Source organism: Poecilia reticulata, chromosome 14 (assembly GCF_904066995.2).
Source record: "Poecilia reticulata chromosome 14, P_reticulata-male-v2, whole genome shotgun sequence".
NCBI lineage: Eukaryota > Metazoa > Chordata > Actinopteri > Cyprinodontiformes > Poeciliidae > Poecilia > Poecilia reticulata.
The window spans coordinates 10,140,241-10,156,490 of NC_088843.1; the positions used below are offsets into that span (position 1 = coordinate 10,140,241).

Sequence of the window (16,250 nt, forward strand, 5' to 3'; positions counted from 1 at the left end):
CCCAAAGGGCTGTAGTGCTGCTGCAGTGAAAGCCGAGCTAAACATCATATTTATTGATTTAAGGTCGTGGTTCCCTCTTTTCCATATTCTGTTTGAGATTACAAGAAGTACACACACAAATAAACACACTAACGTGACGAGAATACAAGTTGTACAAGACAAGCTCAATCTGAACCTTATTAGCACTTAAATGTAAAAATCCCCACTGAAGATGGCAAGACACTCAACAAATAATAGAAAGAAGAAAAGATTTTTAAAATATCTTTGCGGGTTAATCCCATATTTTTTTATTTTTCAGGTTGTTGAAGATTTAAAGCAATGACTTTTTGGATAGAAAATAAGACAGGCATTTAAAGATAATGAATTGTAAAAATATAAATTGCTTTTTGGTATGGTTCTATTGATATTTTAACTGTTTGTCTTTGAGCTCAAAGTCTTTGAGGTTGGAGAGTCTCTTGGCCTAATCTCTAACTTCGATTATAGATTTTTGATCAGATTTAAGTGTGGTTCCGGCTCGGCCTCTTCCTGTCAGAACGAGCGTGCTGGAATGTTGAATCTGCCACGTGAATGAATAATTTATAGCACAAGTATGTATATACAATCATATTTCTTCTCACTCTTCATAAGTAAAGTTGTGTTGTGTTCGTCAGAAAAAAATATTTTGCACAAAGTCAATGCAAGTTTACATAAATTTAGCTGTGTAGCTATTCTCCTGTGGCCATTTGCCTTGTATCATTTTGTCTCATATTTCCCATTTTGAAGAGTGCATACGAGAATTAGGCCCCTGTGATATGTCAGATATAAACCCAAGAGATACACAAAGTTGTTATTAATTTTAGTTTATGGACACTCTGATAAGTCGAAAGAATTGATATGCATTTTTAAATGACAACATTCATTAAATAAATCTTAGATTTAAGAAAAAAAAATCCAGTGTCAGAATATGTTGCTGCAATTGTTTTAAATTAATGAAGTAAAAGCTGATTAAAATTTCTTAAAAAGTGGTAATGTGTGGATAATCTCTCGGCTTTCACTGATGCAGACAGAAGACAGGATAAACATACAAATAAACATATTTACGTAAGCAACAGGGGGGCAAGCTTCACAATCGTGTGTGCATGTGTTCATACCTTTTTATTGTTAAGTTAACAATTCTCCCTTGCGTCACTGGGGCATGTTTTGTGAAGCGTGATTGTGGTTTCACAGCATCAGCAATAACTGAGAACTAGAGCCATGTTCAGATGTGGAGAGAGGCCTGGATGAGCAGAAGGCCACGCTGTGAAAACACAGACAGCGCCCCGACCTGCACTGCTAAACAAACATCTCCTGGAAATCCAACTTTTGCTTTGCTGTGTGATCCACTCCTCGGTTCAACCAAAGTATTACGTGTAAGTATAATTTGACACAACAAACCCCTTTTTATTTCAGCAGATGTTGAAAGCTAAACAATCTGCTCAATGAGTTCTGAGAACTTTGAAAACGTAGCTCGGTGATTTTTGCGTGTTGGGTAACATGACAGCCGTGACCTCCATGCCCCAGACATCTTTCAGTGATGCTCTTGTTGTGATTTGGACAGACAGGACGGACTCCTCCCCCCCGTCGTGCTTGAAATGCTGTATAAATGCAGCATCAGTGTGTCAGCAGCAGTCTGAACGTTAATTGGCGCCCAAACATGAAAGGACTGAGCTTCGTTCTCCTCGTTCTTCTCCTGATGTTCGCGACTGCGGAGGGTGAGCAATAAAACAGATGAATCTGTTTTGCTGCGTTGTAAAGCCAAAACAAAGCAATTTATATTGACAGTCTCACCTGTTTGTGTTGCTCTGATATTAATCATTTTAAATGTGTGACAAACAATAAAAAAAGAAAAGAAAAAGATGACTATTTCTAATGGAAGGGATGATTTTTCTTTCACGTTTGTCATCAGGAGAAGATCCAGAGATGCAGTATTGGACCTGTGGGTACAGAGGACTCTGCAGACGGTTCTGCTATGCCCAAGAGTATATTGTTGGACACCATGGTTGTCCTCGAAGATACAGGTGAAGTTTAGGATTACTCTCAGAAGAAAGCACTATGTGAAGGTGTAAGACGAGCTAAAGTTTTCACTTTTTGTTTCATTCCAGGTGTTGTGCCGTGCGTTCTTAGCACTCTGATGATGGTCCAGAGATGCCGGCGCGATGCTAGGAGACAAACCTCTGGAATATTCTGCAGAGACGGCTGACTTGCTGCTTCACCACATCAGCCCACTTTGATATCCAGTAAAGTTGGATCCAACATAAGAGTTTCTGTAGTGGGTAGAATAATAGGTACACCACACTTTTACGCTGCCCTGACTGGAATTGTCTAGCTTATTTGCTTTGCTGCCAATAAATGCATTAAAATAAACATACTGATGTTTTCGGTTACTACCATTGTTTGAACTACACCCCACTTTGGTGGTCTTCTTTGAAATAACAGTGTGGAAAGCAGTCCCGAGTTGGGTCTGGCATGCTTTCGCTGGTTGCTGTGCTGACAGGAGACAATAACGGTGAAGTGACTGACCCAAATAGCTGGGATGGAGCACAGCTTTTGTGAATGAAGTGTTATGTCTCTCATCTGTGTTTATGTTGTTTCACCGTTCGGTCGTTCTGTCTGTCTGGGCAACGCTGCTGGGAAACAGACGGACAGTGCTACAATACACCAGTCAGGACTGCGATGCAGATTCATTGTCGCTTTGTCTGCGCCGTGTTGAATTGGAAGGTCAAATGTCTCTGAGGATGGTTTTTGGATTTTCACTATTATTCTCTTTTTAATATATTAACTCATACTCATAACAGATGCCCTAACTGGTTTGTTTGAGAATGAGTCGACTGTACTGATGGTGTAACACATACATTGAAAATATGACCAAGTTGCTTCTATTTAAAACAGAAAAGCAACAATTATTCCTACTTTTTCCAATGCAACATGTTTACTGCCACAGATATTCACATATTTATTTAGAGATTTGTACCTAAACTGAAGTGAATAGCACCAAATCTCCAACCAATTTTAATGAAATGAAATGTTAAGACGCTTTCAGAATACAAAAAAATAGAAGGTTCAATAACAGCTGCAGGTAAGTTATATATTTCTACGTAAAATCATAAGGCGTCACTTAAACCTATGCACCAATTTATTTTGGTAGCCGTTTTCAAAAAGAAATATTTCCCCATAATATACTAATAGCACTTTTAATTGATTTTATATAACTGAATGAATCAGAAACGCCACCGTAACAGAAACTGCTTTTGTAGCAATTCTGTTCCACTTGAAGAAACAACACTGACCGTGTGGGATGTAGAGGAAATTCAAATTCAAATTAACCTTGGCTTTTAATAACTCGTTAAAAACCAAGAATTAATGACATTTATTCTGATGAGGACCGGACGTGTAGAAGAGTAAATAAGACACAACAGAAATATTGAAAGAAAATGAGAGTGCACTCATGCCATTGCTCCTTTCAAACATTTTATCAAAAACAAACAAATCAAAAAAGACATTAATAAAACAAAGAAAAAGCACTAAACTGAACAATACACGTGCCCTGCAGGGCAGAACAAAGCAAAACAATGGTAAGAATTATCCAGATTAATTTGTACATACAATGCTGGATCATCATATCTTTAAGGACAAAAAGACCTGCAGCTCCACACATGAATTGGCAGCAAACATCTGAAAACAGGAAAATCCGAAAACTTAAAACGCGGTATTTGGGAACTAAATATCAACAGGGGGGGAAGAAAAGAGGGGGGATTATTTACAGTGATCTCTTGCTGAATTAGAAACATTTCATCCATCCCAGTCATTCACTGGCTAACATATTCCAAAAGAGATCAACGAGCAGCTGCTGAAAAGCTGAAGGTTTTCTGTCCTGGATGCACAGATCTGGATGCTCAGTGAACAATTACAACAGCTCTAGAAACGTTTAGACTTTGTGTTGCTCATAGACCGAAACATTGTTGACATAATTCCTGAATCTATCAGACATTGTTTTGGCAGCACATCAAATCAAACATCATACTGAAATCTGGATTAAAAAAAATAAATCAATGGGACGTTTCCTGCAAAAATAGGTTTTATGTTCTACAAATAAAAATAGCTGCTCAGTCTCATAGAGCAAGACAATACTGGATGGATGTTACAGGAGAGTGATGATGGTTAAAGGAGATGATCAATAAAGCTGAGAATGAAACAGAGGTTGATGCTTCATAATCACACAGCTGTTTTGTTTTTGTTTATATTAGCGCCAAGGCAAAACTTTATTGTGCTGTTTAGGCCCATTTTGTGTCAGCTTTTCAGCTCTCTTTAAATGTCAGAGTATTATGATTGTTGATTGTGTATTATTGAGATGCACCGAGAAAAAGGCACGTTTTTCACAAGAAAATTTTATCTTTTGCTTCTTAGAAACATAGCCTACCTTATGCTAACAGCTAAAGTTGAAAAACACTCTTCAGAATATAATTTGTTACTGTGTATAATAGAGATGGTTAAAATTATGTCATACTTTGACATGTTGAGAATTATTTGCAGCCCATTCAGGCTGCAACAGAGGGGGAGACGGTGAGACATTTAGCGGATAACAAGAAGGCCGAATGTATTACAGCAAAGTTGCCATTTCATCCTTTTGAGATTGCAACAATTCCTTTGAAGTGTTGGCCTCTTTTCGTAAACTTAAAATTTGAGGTAAGGATGTACGTTCTTCAGATTATACATATGGAAACTGCTGGATAAGTAAAGCTGTCTGTGCTAATCGCTGTTAAAAAAAGGTGAAGGGTTAAAGATGTGAACTCTGATCATTTTGTCAAACGACTGCTAGCAGGACAACGATTTTCAAGCTGTTCATATATCTACTGGGTTCTCAAGAGAAATCAAAATAGACTAAAACTGGTAAACATGTATAAAAGTTGAAAATTGGCCACAAAATTCTGATCGGTGCATCTCTATTTATGAGTCCTATTCACCTATGTAGGGATGATGAAAGGTGGTAAAATCAACTGACTCCGTTAAGGATGTGCATCACTACTCTTCCTGAATTGGCCTCTATTGGAGCAGAAATTTAGAAATTAAAGAAAACAAATTTACTTTCTCAATTGTCATATTTGATCTATACAGCACTTTTAAGTTTGCCACATTCTCCAAAAAAAAAATAAAAAAAATCAAAGACAACTTAAGACAATAGTGTGTGACAATAGGGAAAATAGATGAGCTTTAAGTGTTTGAAAACAGCAACGACTGTGCATATATTTGTTTTTTGGGGGTAAAAACATAACCGGTTGTTGTTTCAACGCCATCTCTTTCATGGCGTTGAAACAACAACGCCATTTCCTGTTGAAATGCAAGGAAAGTCCCTGCATTTCAACAGGCTTCTTCTGAGCATGAAGTCAGTTCAGTATCCCCACATTTTCGTGGTACACCTCAGTTCTGCAGACACAACCCACATGTGAGGACTAAAACATCTAAAGCTTGTTAAAACAGTGATAATAACTAGTTGAGAAACCCTCGGTCTATTTAAGTCTAGTTGATGTGGCAAGAGAGAACATTATGAACGTGATGACATCTGAGCAAACACAGTTTATGGCCACGCTTCAGTCTGGGGGATCATTACCGCTCAAAGGGAGTGATCGCTTCAGCATTTCTTTTGCGGTCTCCAAACTGACAGCTACTCGTCTTTTTGATAAGAGGCGTCCCGTTGACAGAGCAATCAATTCCACGTTTTGGTCCCTGTGGCTCGTTTGCTTTAGACTTTGATCTTCAGCACCGAGCGCAAAACCGATCTGCTAAGGATGATGCGTCACAGTCCAGTGAAGCTGGCTGGCCTGAATGAAAGGTGGTGGCTTTCGGCTACTCACATTCACAGTTGTTCAAGGCAGAGGTGGTCATTTGTGAAAAACATAGACTGGTCTCTGAAAACCTGCATCATGAGAAAAAAAAAATGTTAATAGGTCTTAAAACAGCTATGTGTTATGCAAGAAGGAAACTCAGCATACCATTACCTCTTACTGAACACTTAGGAGACCCCAGGTGCTCAAAACTTGTGAAGCCCACTTCATTTGTGAGGTAAGATGAAAACTGATCAGGTTTGAGTCTGATGCTGCGATAATTCCTGTTAATGTTTTCCTGATGGGGGAAGGAAGAAGAAAAATAATGGTTACATATAAACTAAAATCACAACAAAGAAAACATTTCATTACTCATTTTCGCAGCCCTTCTGACAGCCTGGCAGACTTGTCATGGTGCGTTCACACCAAACAAGTTTCACGCGTCTGGTTTACATTCAAAGTCTATGTGGCGGCGCATCGAGGACCCATTACGGCGCATTACGAGTCCACCATATCCGACAATGGAAAGCAACAGGCAGAGCGATTTTGAGATGTCTGACGCACTGCAACTCCACATAAACTTAAACTTATAATATAAACCAGACACGCCAAACGTGCTTGGTGTGAACGCCCCATCGTAGATGGCCTCTTTAATTGCTTTTGAAATCCTGGAGGAAAAAAACTGAATGCTACTCTATCCACAAAATGGCCGTAAATGACGCAATGCTAGCATTTGTGCCACTGGTGGTTTCATAGAAAAGAAAAAGTGGGATTTGATCAAGTTGAATAAATGAACTCAAATTAAAAGACTAATTTCACAATGTGAGATTTTACTCTTACAATAAAGGAACAACTTTTTTCCAGTGAAAATCCTCTTACTGTCAGCTTCTTCCTCCTGACGTAGGACTCCCAGGGCTGCGGCTCCAGGATGAACAAGCCTCCAGGGCGGAGGTGTCTGTAGGCTCTCTTGAAGAGCCGCTTCAGACCGCTGTCGCCCCAGTTTAGGTGAACCCATTTGGTAACGCTGAGGCACAAGATCACGTCATACTCTGCCCTCTGAATCATAAGGAGATTATCGTTCTCCAGAACATAGTTAGCCTGAAGGAAAGCAGAGGCAGGAGGAAAAAAAAAAAAACACACAAAAAAAACACTGTTTTGGTAAATGGATAAAACATTTCTGTGAAGCTGTGTTCCATAAAAGATTACAGCTTGTAAAAAAGATGCTGACATGGGGGGGCTGGAGGCAAGGAAGCTGACATGTAAAATAAACAAAACGCAGAAGTAATTATTTTTTAGTTTGGTGTTTACTGCAAAGCAGACAACAGCAACACTGATTTTCCATACCGAGCTTTTCATTTCTTTCTAAAATATCTAACTGAATGCTAAAGCACATCAGTGATGCAGGATGGGTTTTTTGGGGGGAAGGAAATGTGACTTGCAAGATTATGCAAATATGAAATCAATCTTATTTTTGTCATTCACAACACAAATTTGTCTTAATCACCGTTTATTTCTCTGATTTTTTTTCTAAACAAGCTTAATCTCAGTGCTGTAATTAAATGTAATGTAATGTCAACATCAACTCCAACATTTCTGAGATTAAAACCCACTTCAGCTAACACTTAACAAGCAGAATTTTGTGGTGCATTTCTGACCAAATGGTGTATTTCTGCAGATAGGAGTAGGACCACAGAATATCTGTTTGTTTGTTTTTTTTGTTTTTTACAAAATATCTGTTTCATATTGTGAGCAATGCTGCTCTAACTACAATGTAGTTGCATTTATCATTTGAAAACTTCATAATTCCAGTAATACATTTAGTATTAAGTAGTTATATGTGCAAAAGCAAAATTTGATGCAGTTAATGTTTCAATCCACATTTGTTATGTGTGCAAAATATAGTTCCTCTGGCATTAAAGCCTTTTCCTCCTCTGTTCGTTATATTTATTTATATCTATGCAACGGATGCATTTTTGCCTCAATTTTAGTGACAGTCTATTTTCCGAAACAGACACTTTTTATTCCGTTATCTTAGCCAAACGTTTAGTTTTGTAGACTGAGTTGGTGCCACAGGCGCGTCAGAGATTTACCAAATGACTGCTGCCGCTGTTATTTGTAACACACACACTCACAAGTGGAGGAGGGTGCTTTTTGACTTTATTCAGTAAAGCTGCTTTGTCTCCATCTAACCAATTCATGTTGAGGACAAAAACAAGGCCTTTTGAATTTAGTGACACTTTGCGACAAAAAGAAACAACAATTACCAAACTACGCATTTGTCACTACCCAAACATATAAATTTCCAATACTTTTTTTTTTTAAATTTTAATTATAGAAATGATCTTCCTTCCATTGTTCAATTCGTCATAACGCAGAGGGTTTTCCCCACCAAACTGGTTCCAGCTGGTTTCTAGTGCTTACTTGGCACCAGTTTTTCTGTGTCTTCATTGCCACAACAAGCACTGGGTGTAGCGCCAATTAACTGATTCTGCCCCGGCCCGGGTAAATCACTGCTTTGGTGCAAGAATTTATGGCTGAATCAAATCTGGTGACCCTTTTGTTTCAAACACAGTTTGTGTAGGAAGAGGCAAACTGGTGAAAAACATACAGAGAAAACATTACTCGGGGAAAATACCATCATAAAATGTCTTGGGATGGTAATAGACCATTTTGTTGCTGACAATTAGAGCGTACTTGTCATTCCAGAAGTCATTGTGTGGAAGCTAAATCTAGTTTCCACAATATTTTAGGCGCCATACTTTAAAAATCTACTTCACAATTATACTTAGATCACTGTCCTTTAGCCCCAGAAGTGACATTATTTAGGACCAACTTCATAAAGCTTATAAAGAGTGATTGTGTCATGTCTTCACCAACAACGGTCTCCATAACGCCACTCCAAACACCCTGACCAAAGGTTTTCACTTGATTAGTTTCCAAACTAAGAAGGATGGTGTCAAAACAAAGACTTGGGATGATTATTAATGCCTTCATTTTCTCCCATCTGGACTAATTAATTGCACTTTTTATGTTAATCAACAATAAAAAGTTACTGATTGCCAACAGCAGGTCCAAAGCTCTGCAGCCAGACTTGTAACTAGAAGAACGTCCTGAAACTCGAGGACTCAAGTCCTCCAAGCAGTCGACTCGTAATTCCAAGGATGAGATATAAAACTCCTTCCAAACCGTTGGACCGACTGTGGTGAGGACTTTCTTTTTTGTTTTTAAAATCTGAACTCATTTAAAAAACAGCTGAAGACATTCTAATTCAGTATACTTTTTTATTATAATCCCATCAAATATTCTGTTTCTAATCATGGTTTATTTGTTACGCTTTGTCTTGGTAAAGAATGCTGGTCAGTGAAAGGCACCAAAATAAATAAGACGTTCTTAATTTCCTTGTTGTCTTGATCATAGTTATAAAGAATTCAGTCGAGCCAAGTGCAAAGGCTCACCTGGTTTTTACATTGTACATGACAGTAAGCTCCACAAAACATAACTGAGACTGACTAATATTATTTTTCCACCTTAAATGATTTTATCTGACATCCTCTTTTCATTTTCCATCGTAGGGGAAATTATGTGGTTTTGTTTTTTCTTTTACTTTGTCGGACACGCATAAATATCCCTTCCAAAAAATTATAAACACAGAAGCACTTCAGTTTCAGCTCATTCGCTTTTTAAAAGAAATGACTGTAGCAGCAGACAGGAACAATTTTAATGACAGTAATAAAAGGTTGTAAACTGCTGAGTCAATTTGGTTTAAAAAGCCAACAGTGTTCATGAGCAGTCAGTTGCTATTTTTAATGAAAAAAAGAAACGGTTGTGATTCTACAAAAACTGTAAAATATCAAATAACACTATTTAGTAAATGTGAGGTGGCCAGTTTTCCAACTAACATATTCCAGATGAATGTTGATTTTTTTAAATTAATGCTAATTTGCAGAGAGAAGAGTAAAGGGACAAGTTAGTTAGTCCACAATGACTGATGAATCTCTTTCCTGTTGGGCTCAAAAGTACAAACGTCTGCAAACAAAGCAAATCAGATAAGGTCCCGGGTGAAGACACTTCTTTGTTAGAAAGGTCAAAGCCAACTGATTCATTTCCTTCATCTGCTGAGATATTATATAATCCACTGTGTTTATAGTGTTTTGGAAGATATATTTATGTGTCCGACAAAGTAAAATATAACTTTGATGCAGCTGACATCTTAAACGTAAGAATTTAAATTTTAAGAGAAGCATGAAGTATTAGCTGGTGACTCAAAGTTAGCTGTTTTTATAATCGGTGACGTGTTTAAAATAATGTCAGAGGGCTCAAAGGGGCACTTTAAATTGAGTCTTTGTTCTACAGAGAGTTTTCTGTTAATTCAGAGCTTTACTTTAACTAGGAAAGAGTTTATACTTTTGAAGTGTCAAGCTGTTTGTCATGCAACATGCTGCTTTTTAAAAATCAAAGCCTTTCTAGTGAAATCCACACGGAAACAGCTGTTTTTTTAGTTAATGCTAACTGCAAAATAATAAATATTTTGTATTTGTTTTACAACCGTATGACCATGTTACATTAAAGCAGCTAATCTCACAAAGTGACATCACCTTTGTTCCTGATATAAATAATTTACTTAATGTTAGCCCGTGATGAGAGGTTAGGAAATATTTAGATTATAGTTATTATAGTTAGAAAAGCAGTTCTGTGAAAACTGTTTCTGCTGGTCAGAGTGTTACAAAAGTAGAGATCAGACATTATTAAACTCTGAATGGTACATTTCCACTTTTTATATTTGCCAATAACATTTATTTCGCTTTTACTAAATGTCTCTATTCTTCCCTAGGATTGACCAGCTGTTGTCTAACTGGATGTCACCACATAAGGGAGGCATTTCCCAAAAGCAAAGTCTTACCTTGATGAAGGACACATTAGCAGGGAACTGTCCGGGCTGAGAGGTACATGTTTCCGTTATTGGCGGCGCGGCGATGGGTCCCCTGGAGATCCGCAGAGACACGGGGAAAGAGCAACTCGCAGAGCAGTCAGCAGAGGGCGCATCGCAATGTTTTTGCTCCATTTCCTCCGTTTTACCGTCCTGCCTCTGGGTTGCGGCCTCGTCTGTGTGACAGGAGTCTCTGTCAGCTCCAGCACTCGCAGGGCCGCGCTGTCCTTTGTCTTCTTCCCCATTTTGAGCCCCGCTCTCGGATTCATCGTGTTTCTTCCCCGTCCCTGCCTCACAGTCTTCCTGTTTGGCGGGCTTCTTCTCCTGCACTGCACGCCTGGCTTCTTGGGTCTGAAGCTCAGACAGATAATGTCTAATATTCTTACGAGCTGCATGTATGAGACCGCTGTCGATGTCCAGACCCAGTATGCGCGCCGGTCTGAACATTTTGGCAACGTAGAGGGTCAGGTGGCCGGAGTTACACCCCAAGTCCAGCACGTCTTTACCTCTGAACCACTCTTGACGGAGCACATGTATGCGAGGGTCTTCACTACAATTCGGGTTGCGATATCCGTAATATTTGTTGTAGTTCCCGTACTGGAACTTCTTCTGATGTTCCTTTACCTGATTGTGGAGCTGCTGGTGCTGACGAAGTCCTGGGCCATCCCCTCTTGGCGTGTGGAAGGAATTTTTTTGCCCCGTTGTGCCGCAACTTCTGTCTCCAGAAGTTGCCTTGCAAATGGGGGTCGAGTGGGTGACGGGGGGCTCCATTTTGCCAGAGTTGCGCCTTCTCTTGCGTCTGCTCGCGTGGTGGTTTGTTCCTGCAGACGAGATGGGTGTTGCCTCCTCCGCAGGGGCAGATGTCACGTCATCCTTGCAGCTGGATGAGCTATTAGCGCTGTGATGTTGGGAATCCCCTGCGACGCTCGACAAACTGTTCAACTCTTTGGAGGTATCTTGTGCGAAGGACGAACCTGGCATGCCTGCAGCCTCTGTGGAAGTGTTGGTTTTCACGTCACTTTTTTCTGTTTCCAACGGATTCATCTGCGTGGTGGAGATCCCACTCGTCCCTCCGGCTCCTCCTCCATGGTGTCGGTTGCGGTGTCTTTTCCGTCCGCCACTTTTATAGGGAGACACCAAAAAGCTGCTGTCTGTTATCCCGCTGTTCAAGTTGAGCGGATCCGTGATGTCTCTGGGGATGAGGATCTCGACCGGGTCTCGGCTCTTCGACGGCAGCGGGGAGGATTTCGGCGTCTCCGCGTTGAGTGCCCTGTTGACCTCTTCGTCCAGCAGGCTGTTGAGGTTCAGAGGGTCGAAAATGTTACCTCCCAGGAGGAAGTTGGTTGGCAGGACGGAGTCGCTCTCAGAGTTGGTCCTTCGCCTCCTCTTCCCTGACGTGGGATATTTGAAGCTGGAACTCGCTGTGTAGCGCCGCTTCGTTAGCCTCGACTGTGGCTGCTGCTTAGAGTGATGGAAGCTGTTCCTGCGGTTGATGCTGTTCTCGCTTCCTTTCGCTCTCTGTCCTGCGCTGTCCGTGCTCGTGTCCTTTGGTGAGGCTGCGGTGTCAGGGACGGGACAAGCGGCTGCAAAGTCAGGCGTGGCCGCAGCTTCCTCCATCATCACGGAAACACTGCTGTAGCCTCCAGTACAGTCTGAAAGCTGAAGAGGAGATGCTGAGCTGGCCTTTGGACTCCCAGCTTTTGCACTTTGCTCTTCGATAGACATTTTCTTTTAGTTTCCCCAGCTAGAAAGACACTGATGTTTTACTGGGTCTGGAAGTCACAGAAAACATATGTTAGATTAAAAGCACAAACAAACCATAGAAAATGTGCAAGTCTTTACTATATTGGGGTCTAGGCACAAGGTTTTGGAATAGTCTATTAAAAGTCTGGACTTCAATCTGGCTAAATGTGGCAGAATTAAAGGTAATTTGTAAAAAGTGTAGGCCAAATATCCTCCACAACAAATTCAAATATTTTAATTTTTAATTAAAATAAAAATGTTTTATCGCAAACGCTCCAAAAAACAACAACATTTCTGCGTTTCTGCGATAATCACTTTTACACTTTTTAATAAATCAGTTCCTCATTTAAAAACTGCCTGCGGCATTTACTCAAGTTTAATGTGTTTGACGATCTGAAACACTTTTTATAGAAATCAAAAACAAAAGAAATACCTTTTCACAACACAGTATAACAGCAATACACCAAAAAAGTTATTCCTGGCTGCTTGTGACCTATATCAATTTTATTTATGAAGAGAAAAGAAATGCAGCATGTTCTTAGTAAAGGTAGTTTTTGACTCCTTCAAAACAGATGTAAGAGTTTATGTAACAGAGCATACATCTTCTTTAACTCAAAAATGTACATGCTATATATACTTTAGCCATATTACCTGGCAATTACAGATCCTGGAAAGGAAAACTGGTCAAAGATCAGAATTTTTGACCAATTAATGTGCTCATCGCTTGAGGGTATAAGTATGTGATGCTTTATAATGTCTCTCGAAATTGGCTAAATAACATCTGTTTATTTCTTTTAGATAATTAATATCTTTACATGCGTTATTATATATTATCAAATTATTTTATAAAACATTTCCTTCAAATACTGTATTTTAAATCCTAGAGTTTTCCAGACTTTGAGATTTCTTTGTTGATTTTTAAACAAACACATACTCTAAATATTTCTTTTTGGCCTAGAATTTTCAAAAACAGTTATTTTCTATATTGGGGTTGTTACTATACAACTGGAGGCCGCAAATCACTAAATAAATCACAAAAATAATCACTGTAAAATCACAATATATTAAACACCATTCAAATATTATCTTTGTTGAAGTGAAAACTTTGGGAGCCACTGTTAGTGAAGAAGACTATTGTACTTACTGCTGCTTAAAGATATCTAATACAACTATAACAACTATACAGGAAACCAATTCTAAAAAGTTTGATGACATCAGTCTTTCTGGGATTGCAGCCATCCATCACAGTGGATAAGTTTATGGCCAACATCAGATCTATACGCTTCACCATTAATGCAAAAGGAGAAAGTCTACAAATTACTTGAAGAAATCTAGATACAAATATATATGTAACTTTTTCCAAACTTATCAAGATTATAATAAGTACATAAGTCAGCTTGATCCCTGTTGTAATCAATGAGTTTGTATTTACTGCGGATTCTGTATAAAAATAATATTTACTTTCCCAATATAATACCACAATTGCATAAATTGTGTTATTTTTACAAGCTGCCAGTGTCTAAGTACTGCACCACAATCACGTTTGTGACGTGACAAGTCTGCTGAGGGGTTATAGACCTGGAAAGTTTGAGAGTGCGTGTTGGACAGTTGTCGTGTTAGCTCACTACTAGCTCCTAGCTTCTCTATCGCGGGCCAGAGCAGCAAAACGTCGAGTAAACGTTCGGCTCTGCTCCGGTCAAACAGCGGTAATAGATAAGCACCGGAGGACCTACCTCGACGTGCTGTTGCCTGGGCGCTGCTAAAACCCAGACTCGCTGTTATGAAAGCGATACTATGTCCCAGATGGCCACCTACCCGCGCGTGTAGTCCCCATCAGAATAACAGTCTCACCTCGCTGTTGAGCTCTCCCCGCCTCCGGCCGGACTGTCACTACCCCGCCGCCGCCGCCGCGCTCCCTCCGCTCAGGCTAACGTTAGCATAGCTAGCACACAACTGTCTCAGTATCAACACCAGAGTGGGAAGCTCCACGGACACGCACGGCGCTGGTCTGAACACAACACTGGCTCCACCGTCTCTTCAGACGGTCTTGTGGAGCTCCTCAGTTAACTCTAGTCGGTCAGTAACAGACAGGTTGGTGAATAAATGATTCCATTCGCAGAAAGAGACGGCATGGCGGCGCATCCGGGCTCCGAGCTGTAGCCAAGTGTGACTGGGGCGGAGATCCCAGACTATAGAAGCCGCAAGGTGGTGAGCACTGTTGCTGTTAGTGTCAGCTTCCTCCTGCTGGTTTTGTTCTTTATCAAGTTATAAATGTCAGTGGTTTAATAACAACACAATATTTAAACTTTTCACATATTCGCATATATATGTTTAGAGTTGGGAGGAATACTGTGGTTGTTCATGTATAGCCAGGAGGAGAACAGCCACATTTATGTATTTATTTATTTAATTGTTTATTAAAAATATAAAGGCAAGCTCCCAAGAGCAATTTCAGTTTCAAGAAAGTTAGAGGAAAGTCAGACTAAAGCTTGGCAGGCAGAACATAGCTAAGAACTTCTGGAATAGTGTTTTTAGAAAACATGTTGAAACAAATATAGCATTTCAGGAAAATAACCTAATTATTAGCGCAGGGTGTCCAAACCTTTTCCTCTGTTAGAATACACACTTTTTAATATATTTTTTTAATGTTAATGAGTAACACAAGATTATTATGAAATCCTATTAATCTGCCATAATTGAGATTTCAGGTTCTCACAAAGTTTTAATATGAACATTTACGAGTACAGTTTTTTTTTTTTTTACTTTAATTTAGTAATTAAAGTCAGCTATGTGTAGCCAGTTTGAATAGAAAAAGAGGAAAGAGAATCAAAGGGCATTGAACAAATTCATTAGTGTTAACTGCTCATGAGAGATGATGTTTTAAGCAACCATTAAGGGTCTTTAAGAGTTTCTGCTGATAATCCATAACATGCCAGCAGTTCCACCATCTGCTGTTAAACGGCGCTAGTTTCTCTTCGCCCATGTAAGTCATGTCTGGAATAGTTCCAGAATATCATACATCAATATCAGACAAAAACCGACTTCTTTTTTTCTGTGCACTCAAAGTTATTGCCTTGACTATTTTCTAAGTAATGTAAATATTTCTAATATTTATAAATCTATTATGATGCAAGTATGCAATCCCTATAGGAACATTTCTTTAGTACACATTTTTTTAGGTGAAATATGAGCATTACAGAATTTAGAAAAAAAATGATCACAGTGCGTTGCCATGTTATTGTTTCAGGTCTTTAAAGTTGTGCAGTAATAAAAGTATTCACTCACCCCTCCAAATCATTAGGTTCAGTGTTCTAATACCATCCATGGCCACAAATGAAGAAACTCCTAAACCTCGTGGCAAGCAGTTACAGAAGAGTAGAGGCTCTTATGGCTGCAGTGGGTGGGCTCACATCATATTAAACCTTCTGGATTAGGAATTTGCTGTCACTCAGGCTCCTACGTGTGTGAACGCAGACAAGGGGTTACCCTAGCACGAGATTTAAGCAATTTCTTGGCATGCAAATATGCCATTATCTAATTACATATGTTTTAACCTCCATAGTTCTGAGTTTTGTTGACATTATGGTATGTAATAAAATAAATGTGTCTTTGACATTTTACGTTCACTAGTGTAAAGGAAGAGAATAAATAAAGCATAATTATTCATACATGGGAAGAGTATGGAATCAGACCTAAACAACACACCTTGTTTTTTTGTTGTCTGAGTAGATTAGGCTTTTGTT

General features: G+C 39.3%; 2 protein-coding genes across 4 annotated transcripts; one reads left to right on the forward strand and one right to left on the reverse strand.

Moving 5' to 3' along the window:
* The first annotated feature begins 995 nt into the window (after positions 1–995).
* defbl2 (defensin, beta-like 2) lies at positions 996–2,386 on the forward strand. The gene is made up of 4 exons (XM_081615443.1): positions 996–1,388; positions 1,577–1,730; positions 1,925–2,036; positions 2,121–2,386. Exons 2-4 carry the CDS (start codon positions 1,622–1,624, stop codon positions 2,140–2,142), a joined length of 243 nt encoding a protein of 80 aa, XP_081471569.1. The 5' UTR covers positions 996–1,388; positions 1,577–1,621; the 3' UTR covers positions 2,143–2,386.
* A 1,087-nt stretch (positions 2,387–3,473) lies between these two features.
* mepcea (methylphosphate capping enzyme a) lies at positions 3,474–14,758 on the reverse strand. Of its 3 annotated transcripts, none has more exons than XM_081615442.1 (5): positions 14,323–14,758; positions 10,738–12,536; positions 6,717–6,935; positions 6,012–6,135; positions 3,474–5,929 (listed from the first exon to the last, which is right to left on the reverse strand). In XM_081615442.1, the coding sequence occupies exons 2-5, from the start codon at positions 12,487–12,489 to the stop codon at positions 5,895–5,897; spliced, it is 2,130 nt and encodes a 709-aa protein (XP_081471568.1). In that variant the 5' UTR covers positions 12,490–12,536; positions 14,323–14,758; the 3' UTR covers positions 3,474–5,894. The 3 variants fall into 3 exon arrangements, with proteins under 3 accessions (XP_081471568.1, XP_008425970.2, XP_008425971.2); XM_008427748.3 differs by having other exon boundaries at positions 14,359–14,757; XM_008427749.3 differs by having other exon boundaries at positions 14,241–14,332.
* Between the last annotated feature and the right edge of the window lie 1,492 nt (positions 14,759–16,250).

Excerpts from the sequence above, each read along its gene's own strand:
- defbl2 (XM_081615443.1), top strand. The coding sequence starts at position 1,622 with ATGCAGCATCAGTGTGTCAGCAGCAGTCTGAACGTTAATTGGCGCCCA. Across the intron at positions 1,731-1,924 it reads GATGTTCGCGACTGCGGAGG|GAGAAGATCCAGAGATGCAG; the intron begins GTGAGCAATAAA and ends GTTTGTCATCAG. Across the intron at positions 2,037-2,120 it reads GGTTGTCCTCGAAGATACAG|GTGTTGTGCCGTGCGTTCTT; the intron begins GTGAAGTTTAGG and ends GTTTCATTCCAG.
- mepcea (XM_081615442.1), bottom strand. The coding sequence starts at position 12,489 with ATGTCTATCGAAGAGCAAAGTGCAAAAGCTGGGAGTCCAAAGGCCAGC. Across the intron at positions 6,136-6,716 it reads TCAGGAGGAAGAAGCTGACA|GAAAACATTAACAGGAATTA; the intron begins GTAAGAGGATTT and ends TTCCCCCATCAG. Across the intron at positions 5,930-6,011 it reads TCCTAAGTGTTCAGTAAGAG|GTTTTCAGAGACCAGTCTAT; the intron begins GTAATGGTATGC and ends CTCATGATGCAG.